This window comes from Amphiura filiformis, chromosome 13 (genome assembly GCF_039555335.1).
Source record: "Amphiura filiformis chromosome 13, Afil_fr2py, whole genome shotgun sequence".
Lineage (NCBI taxonomy): Eukaryota > Metazoa > Echinodermata > Ophiuroidea > Amphilepidida > Amphiuridae > Amphiura > Amphiura filiformis.
Genome location: NC_092640.1, coordinates 1,621,111 through 1,639,629, shown reverse-complemented (window position 1 = coordinate 1,639,629; position 18,519 = coordinate 1,621,111). Strand labels below are relative to the sequence as shown.

Below are 18,519 nucleotides of genomic sequence, written 5' to 3'. Positions count from 1 at the left end.
ATTAATTCGGCCTTAAAAGGCCCTGAACAGGCTGAAAATACATAAAAATGCGTAAACTTGGACAACAAAACTGCCTGAATTCAGGCAAAAGCCTGACAATTCTCATGCCTGTTATCTGGTCGATACTCGGTCCCATCATGGCCGATGCTCAGTCCCATCATGGCCGATACTCGGTCCCATCATGGCCGGATAAAAGATGCTGGATTGCAGTCTCTTTCTGTTGCACAACAGAAGACAATACATGTTTCATTAATTTACAAACTCAAGAGTACTATGTGCATGTATTTATAACTTTATATCTGTACAAAAAGTCTTTTTGATATGTTCAAGTTGTTATTATCATCAGTTGGATTTTGTCCAGAACTTGCCACTTCCTCGAAGTCTACAGGAAAGAAATGAAGAAAGAAAATGGAACACATGGTTAATGCATCTATTAATGCGATCAAGCCAAATGAGTCTGATGTCGATCAAAATCCAAATTTACAGGGTGTCCCAAAAAAAAGAGGCCCCTCATTGCGCCCTCTTTTTCTCCTACTTCTGAAAGGTTGATTAAATATATTTTGGTCTGTAAAGAAACCTTCAATCGTTAGCTTTAATAAACCGAAACAATTATTTCAATCGGCTCACAACTTTTGAAGATATGCCCTTTTGAATAAAAGTAGGCTACCTGTTTTTCACTCTGTCCACGGATAGCAAACAGAGTGGTTGGGATGGCTCATGCTGTGGAGCGGCCTACACGATCACCAAACCTCACACAACTTGATTTGTTTCCTTTGTGGCAATATCCAAGATCTTCGCAAACGTATTACTGAATGCATTTGCAAGTATCCGGCGCACAAGGATGGTACGCAATGCAATTGATGCAATGAGGACCAGGGCTGAAACCTGTATTCGCCAAGGAGGCAACCAGGTAGAGGGCAGAGCAGCACAGTAAACTAACTTCGGAAGAACCAAAGACAACCCAAACAGCCTTTTAGGGCTATCTTTTATCCTAAAACGATAAATGACTTATGTTGTAAATAAAAAAAAAGAAAGCAAGAAACAACAAAGTAAGAAAGTAAGAAACATAATAAAACCAAAAGGCATAAATAACCAAGAAAAACTAAGTAATTGCAAGTAAAGCAAAAGAAGTCTCATTCGGCATCCATTTTACCCACAAATTAATGACACTATTAACAGAATCCATTGCCCATAAACCCACCGGTAAAGCCCATTCCATATATAAAGTTATTTTATAAAGTTATTATTGAGGAATGTTTGATATTCATGCATGGTATGTGTACTCCTTTTCAATCTTTGAAGTAGCCAAACCTTCTCCGTGGACAGAGTGAAAAACAGGTACATTTCTTTAAAAGAGCATAACTTCAAAAGTTGTGAGCCGATTGATATAATTGTTTTGGTTTATGCAAGCTAACGACTCAAAGTTTCTTTACATCTCAAAATGGGACACCCTGTATTTTTCAATTTTATTACACAAGCCATTCTTAGCTAGAGCTTTATTTTGCTGAAATCCCTATCATGATTAGACTTACAGTTCCAGAGATATGGTCATTTTAGTGTTGTACAAAACAATAAAATACAAAGGGAATTGAATATTATTATTGGCTATATCTCAAAATCAATATTCCCGACATCCGACTCATTTTGCTTGATAGCATCACATAAATTATGTGCTTACTATCGAGCACTTTTAAAACATGCAAACAAGAAGACCCCAATCCACAAAAGTGTAAAGGGTTTTGAGCAAATCATCGATACACATAGTTATATACGAACAAGTTAACCTGCAAATGTGTGTCTCAATCCCATTAGCTCAGTGGGTAAAGCGCCGGACTTTGGTACAAACAATTTCATGTTTTCAAAAGCGCTCAATAGTAAGTATTGATATTTTGGGGTATAATATAGTGTATGTATGTATTAATACAAAAATCACCATATGCCACTATGGAATGAAGCCGACGAACTATGCTAATGTCAACCATTATGCTAATCATGACATTTTCATAATCAAAAATTTCATTTTACCCCTTAATTTTAGATGTATTCTTCTGTGGTTACACTGCCTGTGCTTCCATTTCCCTGCTGTCTGTCATATGGTCATGTTTTTTGAGGTGGGCACCCAAAAAAGGTGGAGCTGTCACATTTTCCAAAATTTTTTATCTTCTTATTCCTATATTTTGGCTAGAATCCATCATGAAGAGATGGTTTTGGTCTTATTTTGAAGATAAATTATTAATTTAATGAAAAAATAACAAATACAGTTGAACAAATGTAATTAATTAATTACAACTGCTTAATTAAGTTAATTAGTCAGGGGTGGAGCCGGCAGAGGAGGAGCCGGTAGAGGAGGAGCTCTGTGTAATTCCAATGGGAAGTTGGTGTTCATTAATAAAATTTGTTCACTTTGTTGCCTAGTAGAAGTAAAACTGCATTTGCATAATGTTAATCTGAATTTTTAACTTTCTATAATTATAATTGCCTAGGTAATCTTAATAAATTTAATAATTAAGGATTTAATGGGCTAAAGTTCAATTAATGCAGTGGAATGTGTGTCATGCAATACAGTGGGCTTTAAATTTTGCATGCATGAAAAAGGAATGAAAATAAATTTCATTTGTCATAAATAGATCTTTTGGTTTTAAATTGTTTTAAATCTTCTCAAAGGAGATTATTACAGTCAAAGGATTTAATCTGATGACATATTGATCTCTAGTTATTGTTAGTTTATTGATGTAGGTTTATTGTGCATGTATATATGCCTACATGTACCATTGTGACAAATTATTCACTGTATATTGATTTTTGGAACACCCTATGGGAATTAGATATTTAAATGTGATATTATAGCAATTCTTTAAACTATTTTGAATACATATTCCAAATTTAAAGTGTATTTGCTTTCAATTAATGGCACTTTAGGGAAATGTTACATTAAATTAAGCAATTTAAAATACAACTTTTTTCACACCCTGTATAACACAATGGGCTTAACAAATATAGTGCAAACTATATATTTTATGAAAGGACTAATTGTGTACATTCCAAATATCAAGTTCATTTTCCAATTTAATATACTATGTAGAAATATTGGAGTGGTAAAGAAATGTAATTTTTTAGGTATTTTTGAGTGGAATCACCCTGTATATTTTTTGGCACACCCTGTATATCCACCCAACCTTTACAGATTTGCATTCCTGATAATATATGCTTTATAAAAATGTATACTTTTACATAGTTTGGGTGAAAACTTTTAGAAATATTATCAGAAATACAAAAAAGGTGTTGATTTTTGACAAATTGCAAGATGTGACGCAATTGGGTCCCACCTCAAAAAACATGACCATATGTTGATCTCAATTATAACCCAAACCCTAACCTACTGGGGGTGTCTTGCCCAGATTTCACCTTACCCCTTAATTTTAGATGTTTTCTTCTGTGGTTTCACTGCCTGTGCTTCCATTTCCCTGCTGTCTGTCATATGTTGATCTTCAACATCTTGTGATGATGAGGATGCCTTGATTGCTTTCTTCAGATTTGCAACCTGGAAACACAAATGATAATACAGTCAAACTTCAAGAACAAAAATGCAGCAAGTGAATGTGTAAATCCTCCTGGCAAGTTGTAATCCAGATTTTGTAGTTCCTAAAAATATCTGAAATTTTCGAAAGTTTCCTGTCCCATAGAAGCCAATGGTTAAAGCCATATTATAAAAATATAACATTTCTGTAAAAATAGATAAGTATTTATTTTCCATAAAATGTTAGCTTTTGCTGTCAGATATGTCCCCTTTTAATTTTAAGCCGAACAAGTGAGGTAAAGCATAGAAAATTGGAATTTACTACTAGCGCCCATGCATGTTACTCCCGCAGTTGTAATACGGTACGATCCTTGGGGTGTGTGTGTATGTGTATCCCGCACGATGTGCACGTACTGTGCATACGCAAGGCTTATATTAAGCAGGCACCCAGGCTTTTTTACCCGATGGTTGCCAAGTTTTGGCTCCTGGTGTGTCCAATATTTTACACTGTAGACTATAGGACCAGGAGCCATCTTTGGGACCAGGAGCTCCTGGTCCAAGCATACTTAATGTAAGGCCTGTCAGCATACGTGTTCGACCAATATTTCCATCGTAATAATAAAACGCCGGTTCCATCGTTTTATTCAAAATCTCGGATTTTGACAAAACTACAGCACCTAAAGTCTTGATTTTTTCAGAGTATCTTTATTGACTAAAGTACATTACCATCGTGTAAAAACCAGAATTTAAATTTTTTTTGAGGGCGTTCTCCTCAGCAAATGTTATAATATGGCTTTAAGAGACACATTGGGTGACTTTTCGATATCTGACGCGTGATTTAGGCTGACTTACCTCTGATTCTACCTGTTGTTTTGTCTTCACATGAGTCTCTTTATATTTATTAGCCCTTCTAATCTGTTCATCTATGGTACCCAGAGTCACCTCACAACTATCACACCTGCAATCACACAAATAAAACAAAAGATTAGTTCAGTATTTCATTGAACTTTCTGACCCTTTTTTGTAAAGAAAGAAGAAACTGCTGCAGTAATTGAACTCGGAACTTGGAATTAGAATGTCTGTGTGATATTCTACCAATTTGATACCATATAATATTTCCTTTGTAAAAGACTTATCTAAATCATTCAGGGGAGATGAGGGTTAATTTCAATTGAAATAACCCAATCTCACTCTGTGGTGAGCCTATTCATGACTACCACACAAGACGAAATAATGATCTCCATTTAACAAAAAATAAAAGAGTTTTTTCCGACCATTCCATTCGAACAAGCGGACCCATGCTTTGGAACTCTTTAGATAAAAAAATTAAAAACTCAGAAGTCCATAAAACATTTCCGCAAACAGCTTAAACAAAATCTTATCTCTAAGTACAATTATACCATTCTCGAGCAATTTTTCTGTAATTTGTCATGTCTGTTAGTCATTTTTATTTATATTTGTTGATTTCATAATCTTTGTTTTGTTTTGTTTTTGTCAGGGAAAGGCAATTCTCAGGTCTTATTAGCCTTCCTGCCTTTTCCGCCATATTGTGTTTCTTTTGTACTTTATTGTAATTGATATATTTTTGATGTAGTTGTATATTTTTATATATGGAAATAAATGAATGAATGAATGAATATTACAACACCCCTCTTGAATAAATTCATCAGGACTGTTCCAAAAAACTGTAAATTTTTTCATTTACTAGTCCAGGTTAAACACATTTACGTGCAGACGTTTCGATAACTACCAGTTATCTTTCTCAATACTACTGTTGATGTGATGATTGTTGAACAGCTGTTGTTGATAGCTGCTTCCGTTGCCATACGATTTCGTCATCAACAGAACATCAAAGATGTGAATCGGATTATTTTGGCCCTCGTCTCGGTTCACTGTGGTGTCTTGCTTTCTGATGGTGATGGCCTCCTTTATCCATCTTGTGTATTTATCACTCTTTTCCAAAATCTGTTGATGGAGAAATTGCCTGGCAACCAAGCAGCGATCAACAACAGCTGTTCAACGATCATCACATCAACAGTAGTATTGAGAAAGATAACTGGTAGTTGTTGAAACGTCTGCACAGTGTGTTTAACCTGGACTATGTATATGAAAAAATATATAGTATTACAACACCGTACTGATCACTATCCTTTCTGTTATGATAAAGGGATGTTAATACTTACCAGTCTTGTAGCACATTGATTATATCAGAGATGGCTTCAGGTCTAATGTCCCTTCCTATAGTATAATCTATTTCTATCTGTTGATTCTTCTGATCTAATTTACCACGGATTACATCTGCATAGATACACTCGATGATTAAATCCTACAAAAGGGTTAAGAGAAGACGTTGAAATTAAGTATTGTACCGATTAAGGTGGAATTGCACTCAGATATTGAGACAAATGAAGTTGACACACAAGAGGAATGATATGAGTTCTATATTAAGGAGATTCCAGGCTTTATATAAGAGGTGTCATTTCCGTCCATATGTGCATAGTAAAATCCCTGTTGTCAAGGTCCGGGAGATGTGTATCTCCATTTATTTGGTAATGATCATGAACGGACTTATTATTGCCCTTTACCTTTATCTTCATTAAATACAGTGCATCCCTCAAAGTTGAGTATTGAGCACCTTGTGTTACACTTTTCACCTATGCATCTAACCCATACAGTTATAACACAGTCACTAAGACTCTTAAGTTCATCATGTCTAATTCTTTTAGTTGTTCTGAATACCCTACCTGCACTACAGTCTACGCCCCACACACACACCCACCCACCCCCACAGGTATAATCAAATCTGACATATAATTCTCTAAGGTTCATCATGTCTAGTTCTTTTAAGCAGTTCTGAGTACCCTACCTACACCCCCACGCACATACCCACACACAACCCCACCCACACATCCAACCAAATCTTACCTCTAGTTCTCTCAGGTTCATCATGTCTAGTTCTTTAAGTAGTTCCGAGTACCCTCCTACACCCCCACACACACACCCACATACACCCCCACCCACACATCCAACCAAATCTTACCTCTAAGGTTCATCATGTCTAGTTCTTTAAGCAGTTCTGAGTACCCCCCCCCACACCCACACACACACCCCCACACAACCCCACCCCCACATCCAACCAAATCTTACCTCTAGTTCTCTCAGGTTCATCATGTCTAGTTTTTTAAGTAGTTCTGAGTACCCTACCTACACCCCCCACGCACACCCCACACACACAACCCACCCACACATCCAACCAATTCTTACCTCTAATTCTCTCAGGTTCATCATGTCTAGTTCATTAAGCAGTTCTGAGTACACTACCTACACCCCCACACACATACCCACACACAACCCCACCCACTCATCCAACCAAATCTTACCTCTAGTTCTCTCAGGTTCATCATGTCTAGTTCTTTAAGTAGTTCTGAATACCCTACCTACACCCTCACACACATACCCACACACAACCCCACACACTCATCCAACCAAATCTTACCTCTCATTCTCTCAGGTTCATCATGTCTAGTTCTTTAAGTAGTTCTGAATACCCTACCTACACGCCCACACACATACGCACACACAACCCCACCCACACATGCAACCAAATCTTACCTCTAATTCTCTCAGGTTCATCATGTCTAGTTCTTTAAGTAGTTCTGAGTATGAGATGCATTTATTCTTAGCAGCAAGGGAAACCACCGTCAAATGTCTCAACTTGGCTAATGCAACAGGTGAAAACTCTGGGAACTGTGATGGGTTAGCTGTAGGTGAAGATAAGTATTCACAGCCTGGTTATTCACATATAAATAACTCGCATCAGTCTACAGTGGTTTTGACATCTGCGGCAAATGGATATCTACCGCACCCCCAAGAGGCTCTACCTTTGGAAGCCAACATCATGGCACGGTTGTTTGATGTGATCATTTATTAGTTTTTCAAACAAAACATCATGTACATGTACAACCCAATTTCATACTTAAACAGATAGCGATATCATGCTAATGTATACAGATGCTTTTGAGTTATTTTCAACATTAATTTCCCCTCTTTTACAAAATTATTCACCTATACAGCATTTTAAAAGCTTTTTCGGATATAAAATGTATCTATTTCTGACAAAATTGGTGGCGCTATTTATTTACTGGAAATTACTCTTTCAAGCTTTTAATACAAATAATTATTTTTATTTTTTGATGAAATATGTTTATACAATTTTTTTGTTGCTTGTTTCACCTATTCCATCTGTTTAATAGCAGTATTTATCAACTACCCCTTGCAAATTACAATGTAAGAAATATGATTTAGGATAAATAGCGCCACCTATAGTTTGCATTTAATTAATAATGAAGCCAATTCTATATACATCAGACAACCATGTATGGAGAGATATCATCCAGAGACATCTCAAGGCTGGACCATAGAGGGTGGACTGTAGAGGAGGCTGAGGTTGCAGCTCTGGATCGTAGGACTTGGAAGCATCTCTTTAGCCAGGCAGCAGGTGCAGAAATGCTGACTGGTAGGTAGGTAGGTAGGTAGGTATTATTCACATTTATGATAATGCTCTGTGTGTGGGCCAAAGGCTTTAAAAACATATAAAGTTCCAAGTATTGAGATAAATATCAAGAGCTATATCAAGAACCAATACTAGACTATATTTTGTAGCGTACTGTACTGATTTTAATACATTTTCCATGCTGATTTTTTCCCCAAACATGGTCAAGAATATGTACAATTTTATGAATTTTTAAAGAAAATTTGGAACTTTTCGTCTGTCGAGAGTTAAGCAGGGTTGTACATGTAGCAGAGAGAAAGTGTCATGGGTGCCCCTCCCTCCAAATGATGAAATTCAGATTTTTTTTTTTTTTTGCATTTCAACAAAAACAGTTATTATAAGATGAAATTCACCTTGATTATGTTCAAAAATTGGTAATATTTGTTAACATTTTTGCTCACCATTTCATGATTTTTTTTCTTAACAGTGTATGTGTGCACATTTTCGACTCTAAAGTAGGAACCATACACCGGTTCCCCCTGAACGGAGCACCATTCTTTATTCTTGTTTTGCCCTGCACTCCACAAAAGAGCCCCTGTGAACCACAGGGGGGCATCCATCCATTTTACACGACGCCAGTATCACAGGCGTGCAGCGTTTACCGCTCCCGTGATGCGGCGCAAGTGCTACGCGCTCCGATGCGCTCGCAATAGCGGCCGTCTTGGATCGCAACCCCAGCTATGGCCGACTTAATCCTGACCATCACTTGGCTCGTCGATTCATCTATAGTCTGTAAGTAAGCAGGTTTGTAAATATCCCTAACCTTTATAACTTGGTTTACTAATCTACTAACCTTTATAATCCTGGTATATTCCATAGGCAAACAGGTTTAAAGCATTGAAATAAGGTGCATTGGGACCAGTACCTAATTCCTGGACATTTGGCATCTCCAATAACTCACCAAACACATACACACCAGGAGCTTCTATTACCTACAAAGGACAAAAAATTACCAACATCGGCATTAAAATTTGCTATGAAATTGTGACTAGTTTGGCACTTTTAGCACACGCTGAACTCTGACCTACCAAGGAAATTGCTTTAATTATTATTCATTCATTTGTTGTTATTTTAATAATGTTATCATTAAAATATTTCAAATAATTAATTTTTGAGATACCTTAACCAAGTTTGTTTTTATTAATTTCATTAAAAAAAACATTTTAAACGAAATTTTTTACGAAAAAAAAAATTTCACGATACCGTAGGTCAGAGTTCAACCAAAAGTACAAAAATTCATTTCAGTTTTTGTAATATCAATATTTAGGCACAAGATTACAAACTGGCTGAACTCCAGCAGTACTGTCCACTCTAGCTGCGCTCTAATCTAAACTCAAGGTTGGCCCGGTGTTGTTATATAATTACCACCTATCTTGTGAAAACTATCCAAGATCCAGTAAATTGGATCTAAGACCCGGTAGAGCACAACCTAATTGTGCTCCCATACCCAGGGTTCGAATTCGGAAGAAACATAGCAGTGCGCTCCTTATTTTGAAGCAACTGCTACCCAATTTTACATTTGTATAGCAATTTTTACAGTGCTTTAGTATAGAAGTATCCTGTTTATGATGAATTAGCCAAAAACTGCTACGCAAATTTTTAAAACAAATTTGAACCCTGCCCATACCTTACCTGCTTTACTAGTGCAACCATAGCAGCACCCTTGGTAGACTTGGCCAATAACAAGAACTGCTCCAGGGGGTGATGTCCAGCCCCAACTTGAGTGGCAGCATCAGTCATGATGATTTATCACAAGGATGATTCAGTGATGTGGTATAAGTATGCAAGGAGATCTGAAAGATTGCAAAACATTGAAAACAAGTCAGGTATGAACTCTTTCATCGTGCCCCAGCTTAGTTTAAAATTCTCCCATAAAAATTACAAGTTGTTTGCTTGAGAACTCAAGCTTCGAATTTGCACATGATAGTTACGCATTCGAAGCTAGAGTACCGTACCTTACTATCGTTTTTTTGGTCAGACAGGGTTGACATTTTTGCAACAGATGTTATATATTCTGTTAATGTCGAAATTAGGATCAAAGTTATTTTGATGAGTCAACAGTATCTTTTGAGTAAAATTCAGCTATTTTGAACAGTCTATAATTTTGTTGAAGTGCAATTTTAGCAACATATTGGATGCAATCGCCCGTCATGATAGACTGTGTTTACTATTGAACTTCCATCCATTGCTTTACACGGTGTCATGCTTCAGCCTCGAATGTGAAGCTATCGGTGAGCAAATTTGTGGCTAGATTTCTCGAGCAGTAAGTTGTTCATCTGGTCCCAAGGAATAATGAAGCAATGGTCATGGGACGTATTACTCGGAACTCTAGCACAGGATTTCACAAACATAAATTGTGCAAATGAAGCAGAAATCGGAACAGCGCCACTCATTAAATGACGTCATACGCGTCATCGATATCCTGGCTTTTCAATTCTGCAGATCGAGCTAGTCTCCAGTACAGGTTGCATTTTGCTCATTTTAAAAACTGTGGGGGTGGGAGATAGCACAAGAACTGTGAAAAAGACAATGTATCAATCTATCGAAAATACATGCTGGAGAAAGCACCTTCTAATGGCGGAAATTTTGATCACAAGAATTTATCTGGTGGAATAAACACATTTCAACTAGTGCTGTAATCGATTGTCGTAAGTATCGATAGTCGGAAAATACATAGACTTCCGACATGTCGAAACACTCAATGTCAGTATCGATACACAAACGACATGGCACACATGCTTAGATTATCTCAAATCAGGTCTCAAATTACCGTCAAATACTTGTTTCTGGAACTTACTGATAATAAAATTGGTAAACTCAAATCCGTGTTTCAAACTGCGTGAGTATCGATAATAGTATCGACATGTCGGATGTTTGCCTCCCGACATATCGATACCCAGAAAGCTTATCGATTACAGCACTAATTTCAACACAGTTTTTGGCAACAAATTTCAACCAAATTGATATTTTAAATGGACTATAATGCAGAAGGACTTCTATTAATCAAGTTTGGCCACAGAAGACATTGGTGAGTAAGGTTATATGAACTTGAGACTAATTCAGAGTGACATGTAAAGGCCAAATCAGGACATATTTGACCCCGGTGACCCTTCCCTCATGGGTACAAGTTGTTTTATTATATTTGAGGGTCAAATTTTGGTTTCTGCTAGCTGCGCTTGGACGTCCCGGGTGGTTTCTGATTTCTTGCTAAGGCTAAGCCTAAGAGTATCGAGTAAGACTCTGGTTCCAGAGTAAAAAATAAGTACAGCTTGTCTGTACACAGTGCGATACTCATATGAGGGAGGCACTAATAAGGAAGAAGAAGAAGAAGAAGAAGAAGTGATGCCTACACATGTACAGGGCAAGGCTTAAATGTTCGAAAATTTCTAACTTTCGTATGAACAACCGATAGCTTGTGATACGAAAGTTAGAATGTGGAAGTATACGTGCTCATGTAACGTACCTTGTTTGGCACATGTACACGGTTGCCATCCAGGGCCCAATATCATGCATATGATGAATAAAAACTTCTTCCTCAAGTTAATTATTGTCTCAAAAATATGAGGATATTGTTATTGAAATATTAGTGACACATGTGCTATATTCCTTCATCAATTCACCTTGACGATACTCACGAAAAGCGTCATTTTGTGTCAATTTTTCTCGAGTGATCGCCAGACATCACACAGTCCCCATTGTAAATAGGTGATCGACACATGTAGTGCTGGGCTCACATGTTCAAGAACCGGAAGGGTATCACCATCAGTTTGCAATGACAAATTGACAAGTCAACCTTTGCAAATCAGGAGATGGATTGATTAGCCCAGCACTGGATTTTCTCAAATCTTTAATCACCGACGCAGTTGGCAGTTGTCAAAACAAATATGATCAAGCAAGGTTGCCAAATTAAACGGAGTCATTATATGGTCGGAATTTATACTTCAGCGCCTGTGACTGTGTTTCCGGTTAAAAGTAAGCATACACTTTAGCTAAGATACTAGACTGCGGAACTCAGTCCTCAATGATAGTCTATACCCTGTGTGGGCAAGTCATACTTCAGTATGACTTGCCCTGAACGTCCATATGTATATGTTCGCAAGCGACGGTGACATTGCATGAGAGCCTGCCAATTTAAGCTTCCTACATTGTATAATATCAATTGCAAATTACATACGAAGTCACAAACTTACAAACTTCAATATGCACTTTAAATACAGCAGACCAGCTGTTAATTATTGCCGATCCTGTAGAATAACTTACATAATCGTCCATTTCATGGAATCCCGTTGCTCAGAATTGCCAATTTCATTTTATCTGTCAAATCGCTGTGTATACGCTCCATTAAGAACAGGTGTGAAACTGATTTTATACCACTCGTTCGCTTTCTCAGAAAAGCCAGCCTCGTGGCTAGGGCATGACGTCATCGTGGACGTATGCAAAATTTCCGACGGGCGTCATATAACCGTATTGTGATTGGTTGCAAAAGCCATTCTTTGAAATCATAAGCCAATCAATGAACGCGACGGCCTTTTACGGTATTAATTAATGTGACTCGCCAGTAAAAATCGTCTAACCTGATTGGTTTACAAAACTACTTTGATAATTGCTAAGCCAGTCAGCGTGCTCGATGCAACAACCTCGTAGAGGTTTTTGAGAGGCGAATTCACATGGTGATCCAGCGATCGAGTATAAATTCAGGTTGACAACTGCTCTCGCGCGAGATCGCAGAGCAGTCTATGAATAACAATACATGGACACAATCAGTGACATTTACACAATGCAATAATGAATTATTTATGACATGCATCGGCTGGATTTTACGATCGAGGTAAGGTTTTTGGCCTGTCCCTGCATGAATATCCTTAGTTTTCAGCATCAAAGATACTTGCGATGACCAGTTTTTTGCGGACACTTTGATAACAGGTAACTTTTATAGGTCATAGGGTAGAAACTATAGTTGTACAATTTGTACGAAATATACATTTTGTCGAGGCCTAAAATGTTTACAAAAATATATTTGTCCGTACGTTGTGCTTTTATTCAGTTGTTCGACGTATAATGATAGTCAGTCATTTATCTTTTGGTCGTTATATGACTATCATTTGAGGACTGAGTTGTTACCATACATCTTCCAAGGTGCAGTTTCAGACAATAGCTTGGGATTATTGGGGCAGAGGTTATCTATCTGCATCTGCTGATATACTGCCCAACACTCCTTGTTGCTGTATGCAGGTGGAGTAATCCGAGCAGGGTTTAGTGAGTGCGCAAGTTATGATTTAGTTTCTTAAGTGTTCATGGAGTTGTTGCTTGAATACTTCTTGGTCAGTTGCTGATGTGATGTGAAAAGGTAATTGGTTCCAATCGACTATGGTCCTTGGGAAAAAAGAAAACTTGTAGCAGTCTTTCTTCGTAGATATACGGTGGTAGGTGTTGTTTATGTTGACAAATCTAGATGAGCGTGTGGTCGGGCGTAAGATGGTTCTTGCCGGGATGGATAGGTGACCGTGTACTGCGTCATACAGCACATTCAGGCGACGCTCCTTCCTCCTCAAAGAGAGAGGATCCCACTTTAAGGAGGTGATCATAGATGTAGGACTGCTTGTATACTGGTAGTCATTGAAGACAAATCTGGCTCCCCTGCGTTGGATGGCTTCTAACTGAGTAATCTGATCTTGTGTATATGCATCCCAAACAGCGGCACTATATTCCAGATGAGGTCTTACGAATGTGGTGAAAGCCCTGGCCTTGGTTCTTCTTGAACAGATGGAGATGTTAAGGTCGTAAAGAAGCCTAGGCTACGATTGGCAGAGGCAGTGATCTCGTCCACGCGATGGCTCCCTTTGAGGTCAGACGCAATTTCAACTCCCAAGTAGGTGTGGTTTGAAGTCTCCTGAAGGATGGATCCTCCCAACATGTACTTATGGGTAGATGGGTTCTTAACATGAGTCACTTTCATGACGAAGCATTTCTCCGTATTGAAGGCCATCTGCCACCTAGTTTCCCATGCTCTTAGCGTGTTGAGATCTTGTTGCAGCTGCTCTCGTCCTCTGGTCCACCGACAGTTCTATAAAGAATGCAGTCGCTCTGCGAAAAGTCTGACAGATGACGAGATGTTATGAGGCAAATCGTTTATGAAAAGTAGGAAGAGCAGGGGCCCCAGAACAGTGCCCTGGGGAACCCCTGAGTCGACATGGATCCATTCCGGTGATGACCGTCAACAACCACTCTTTGATGGCGCTCTTTTAAAAGGATGATAACCATTTGAAAGTGTTCCCTCTGATACCATAATGGTTGATTTTCATGAGTAATCTGTTGTGGGCAACTTTATCGAGCGCTTTAGAAATCCATAATCACTGCGTCCACCTGTTTCCTCTTGTCAAGCGCTTGAGCCAGGTCGTGAACTGTCTGAATGAGCTGTGACTTCGCAAGAATGTTTTCTCTTGGAAGCCGTGCTGTTCATCACACAAAATACCATGCTGGTCAAGGTGATCCATTATGCATGAATGAAGGATATGTTCTAATGTCTTGCTGCATATCGATGTCAAGGACACAGGGCGGTAGTTGGAGGCTTTCGTCCTATCTCCTTTTTTGAAGATGGGGCTGATGTTTCCTCTTCTCCAGTCTTCCGGCAAACTTCCCGTGTCAATTGATCTCTGAAAAATGCAGGCAAGGGCAGGTGCAATCTCTTGAGCATATTCTTTGAGAATGCGAGCAGGTAGATCGTCTGGACCTGTTGCTTTATTGGGCTTTAGGTTGGCAAGAAGTTCGTGAACACCTTTAATACTGATCTTAATTTCAGGCATAGCTGGGGAAGGTTCAGAGTCCATTGAAGGCATGCTGGTCATATCTTCCTGAGTAAAGACTTCAAAATTGAGTGTTGAGTATTTCAGCCTTTTGGGTACTATCAGATACTGAGTTCACCTTTGTCTCTGAGGGAGCAAATACCAAAGGAGTCTTGTTTTAGGCTCTTGATGAATCCTCAAATACTTTTTGAAGTGGCAGAGCACGCGCGCTTCACATAACTTCTATGCTGCCTTCTTGTCTTCCTTGTAGCCTCCTTCCGAAGATTTTGAAATCTTGCATGGTCTTCTGGGTCTTTGGTTTTATTATAACGATTATAAGCCCGTTGCTTGCGTCTATGCAGTCTCTTGATGTCTTGATTAATCCATGGAGATTGTTTACCCTTGGTGATTAACTTAGAGGGAATGGACTTGTTCATAGCATCCGTCAGTCCTTCTTTGAAGTCATTCCACATAACGTCAACTGAGCAGTCACTGTTATCGAACTCCCTGGTGATGTTGTCAGACAATTTAGTGATCGCATCCTTCAAGCTGGAGACATTTGCTTTCCTGTACAGGAAAATTCTCCTTGGTTTTTGCTTGGTCTTGCGTGGTCTTGTGTTGACAATGATGAACGGTATCCCGTCGTGGTCGCTCATACCTGGCAGGACGGTTGATTTCTCCACCAGGGTAGAGTGTGTGGTGAGAAACAGGTCAAGAATATTGTTGATCCTTGTAGGTTTAGTAACCATCTGCTCAAAACACTTATCATTCACAATGTCAATAAATTCACGTGACAAGCCTGGTTTGTAGCCCCTGGTGTGGTAGAAACACTGGTCCAGTTAATACCTGGAAGGTTGAAGTCGCCTCCAAGCCACACCTGTTGACCTTTGGACAGTTTTATTTTATCCAGTGAGTTGCTGAAGCTGCTTTGAGATATTCATATTCTGGGAGAGTAGTAATCTGTGGCGGTAGAATGCCCCAATAAGCAGGGGTTTGGACCCCATTATATCTAGCTGAGTCCATAATATTTCTGAGTTTGTGTTCAAGTCAGGTCTGTGCGTGCCTATATGGTTACCCTTAAGAGCAATTAGCACACCCCTCCATGTAAGTCACGATCTTTCCTTGTTACGTTGTAGTCAGGCGGAAATATCTCACTTGACAGGATGGTACTATCAATATGGGTCTCCGTACCAATTACCACATCAGGCTGATTAATGTCCAAGAATGTTTGCAGAGCAGCTTTTTTACTCCGTATACCTTGGAAATTTATAATAACAACTTTCAGGTGATGTCTATTGGTAGGTTTGGACTTCTTAGGACTGTTATCCTTCACCCTAGCTTGGGGGATGCTGGTGGCAGCAGGTGATGAAGAGGCTAGGGGTGGTGGAATATTCGCTTCGTCATCCAAACTGCTGAAGCTATTAGACATGTTAATGGAGTCTAGAGTACAGAATGATTTAGAAAAATTTGGCATGTTACAGCTGCAACAAACCCAAGATAGGCATGTTCACAAAATTTTCAAGTAGGATATTTCACATGGAAATTATTTTGTTTAAAAAGGTGATTATTTAACTTAAAAATGAGGGTCAACCATGTCTGTAGGTCAAAAATTAGCGAAGTTATGGGTAAATGTCTGTTTTAAAAAAAAAAAAACATGTAATGCATCATTTTTCACCACGGCGATCCATTTTACACAAAGGCGATTTTATTTTATGAAATCTAACTTTCACTGCATGCTGACTTCTGTATCGAGGATAAAGTACCGGCACATTTTAGACTACGTCGTCAAGTTTCTGGTGTCCAAATTTCAAATTTTTGTATTTCCTTTTTGGATTGAATGTCGCCTCTATAATAAGAAATGTGGACATGTCTACCCAAGATACCTTACTGCTACCAAGGGCTTCATAAACAAGGGTGTTCATATTCATACAACTTGAGTGATACCATCCTTTCATGACCACTGAATCCTTTCATGACCACTGAAGCATAGTCAAGTCTGCCAAGGTCCCAGGACACTCGGCACGAATTGAAAGACCATTGTCACTCTCGACAAAAGAATGCATGCATGTCAAAGGTCACACGACACCAATTTGGTGTTTGTTATGACACCAATTTGGTGTTGTTATGCACTTCGAAATATGTACCTTAAAGTCTGTGTCTGCTATTAGATACATAAATGTTAGCCAAGCTAAATTGAAGCCAAATTGGACAATCTAAAAAATTGTTTTCATGCGTTTTAAAACTGAAGACGCTACGCCGACTGGCCATGGTATACCAGCAATCTCTATCTTCTATCCACACATTAACCATCGTGTCGTCGTGATAGATTTCTCGATCAAGGCAAGGCATGAAAGGTTGCAGAATTAAACTACCGACCACACCGTAACTTTTTCTCTGCATCAAACGGATTCAATTTGCCTCATAATGTAATGAACTCTGCGTTATCTGGTTCTCATTAATACTTTAATGGATGAAGTAAAAGTCTTGGATTATGTGTCACGGAGATTACCTTCGCTAATACATACCTGAAACGTTAAATTCTGTAGACAAAACACTGCGAATTCATCAAGTTCACACAACGCATAGCACATTAGCACTTTTCAGCATCGCGTACAGCAGGTTATTAATATTAATGAAGTGACGTCATGCACACAATTTTGTATGAACGTTTTGGACAGTATTTATTGTGGGACATTAGAGAACATCAGACATATCGAATTGCATTCTGAATACTATCAAATAATTTAGATTTTTTGAAATTCGCAATGTAATACACATTTTATAGCAAATGATTAAAAATTGACATTTTTGATATTTAACAGTACTCGAAGTAAACTTTATAAATATTGTACCGCGCTGGGGACGGGCTCGAAATATTTGTCAGGATGCCTCGTGCCCCGACCCCAGGTTAGTATTATTTTGCTTAAACTGATGGAGGCTGGCCCGCCTGGATATCAAAATATCCAGGACCGCTTGAAATATGAACACCAGTCGGCAAGGTAGACAATTTAATCCAACACGTTATTATTGCTTCAGCACATGGATATTATTAATCAGTACATGGATTGGTACATGGATTTGTGTAACTTAACTTGTAGTTGTATACGTATATAGCATGGAGGGCGTGCTCATATCGTGGATTTCTCTCCTAAAGATTACCTACGACGATACCCACGAATTATTCTCAGGGATCGCTTGAGGCCAAACAGCAAAAATATGGATGATTTCTACCATATCTTAAAGTCTGTGTCTGGTGGTATACAGCCTAATTCACGTATCACTCGTGTAGTATCAAAACAAGGGTCAGAGGTCGCACACACATGAAGTACATTGTAAACATACAAAATTCTCCTTTAAAGGGGGAAGGTCGTGCAGGGGAAATTTTGTTACACAACCCCCCGCCAAGCCTTTAGCCGTCCCTGGCAAAGAGCTGATAAAACTTATTGAACAAAATTTTGTTTACATGTAAAGGATATGTTTCCTAGTAACATCTTCCAAATGTTCTGACTGGTCAACCAGCGACATCTTACACCACAAGCCACGGGATGAAAACTCCTAGGTGATAGTGACGTTGACTCCATCCTGTCCAACTTTACACTCCTAACTTGAGGGTTCTAGATCATCCACTCACTGTCACTTGTCTCATTTCACTCAGTTGGTGTATTAAG

The 18,519-nt window shown here is 38.7% G+C and overlaps 1 protein-coding gene across 1 annotated transcript; it reads right to left on the bottom strand.

Annotated features, from left to right (window-relative positions):
• On the bottom strand, positions 1-17,461 carry LOC140167871 (COP9 signalosome complex subunit 7b-like). The gene is made up of 8 exons (XM_072191160.1): positions 17,377-17,461; positions 9,702-9,862; positions 8,863-9,001; positions 7,130-7,278; positions 5,701-5,843; positions 4,370-4,475; positions 3,411-3,541; positions 1-382 (listed from the first exon to the last, which is right to left on the bottom strand). Exons 2-8 carry the CDS (start codon positions 9,807-9,809, stop codon positions 343-345), a joined length of 816 nt encoding a protein of 271 aa, XP_072047261.1. The 5' UTR covers positions 9,810-9,862; positions 17,377-17,461; the 3' UTR covers positions 1-342.
• Between the last annotated feature and the right edge of the window lie 1,058 nt (positions 17,462-18,519).

What these genes read in the sequence shown, in the direction of transcription:
- LOC140167871 (XM_072191160.1), bottom strand. Translation starts at nt 9,809, where the DNA reads ATGACTGATGCTGCCACTCAAGTTGGGGCTGGACATCACCCCCTGGAG. An exon ending in TGGTTGCACTAGTAAAGCAG is followed by an intron (nt 9,002 to 9,701) that starts GTAAGGTATGGG and finishes TGTCCTTTGTAG; the next exon opens with GTAATAGAAGCTCCTGGTGT. An exon ending in AACAACAGGTAGAATCAGAG is followed by an intron (nt 3,542 to 4,369) that starts GTAAGTCAGCCT and finishes TTGTGTTTCCAG; the next exon opens with GTTGCAAATCTGAAGAAAGC.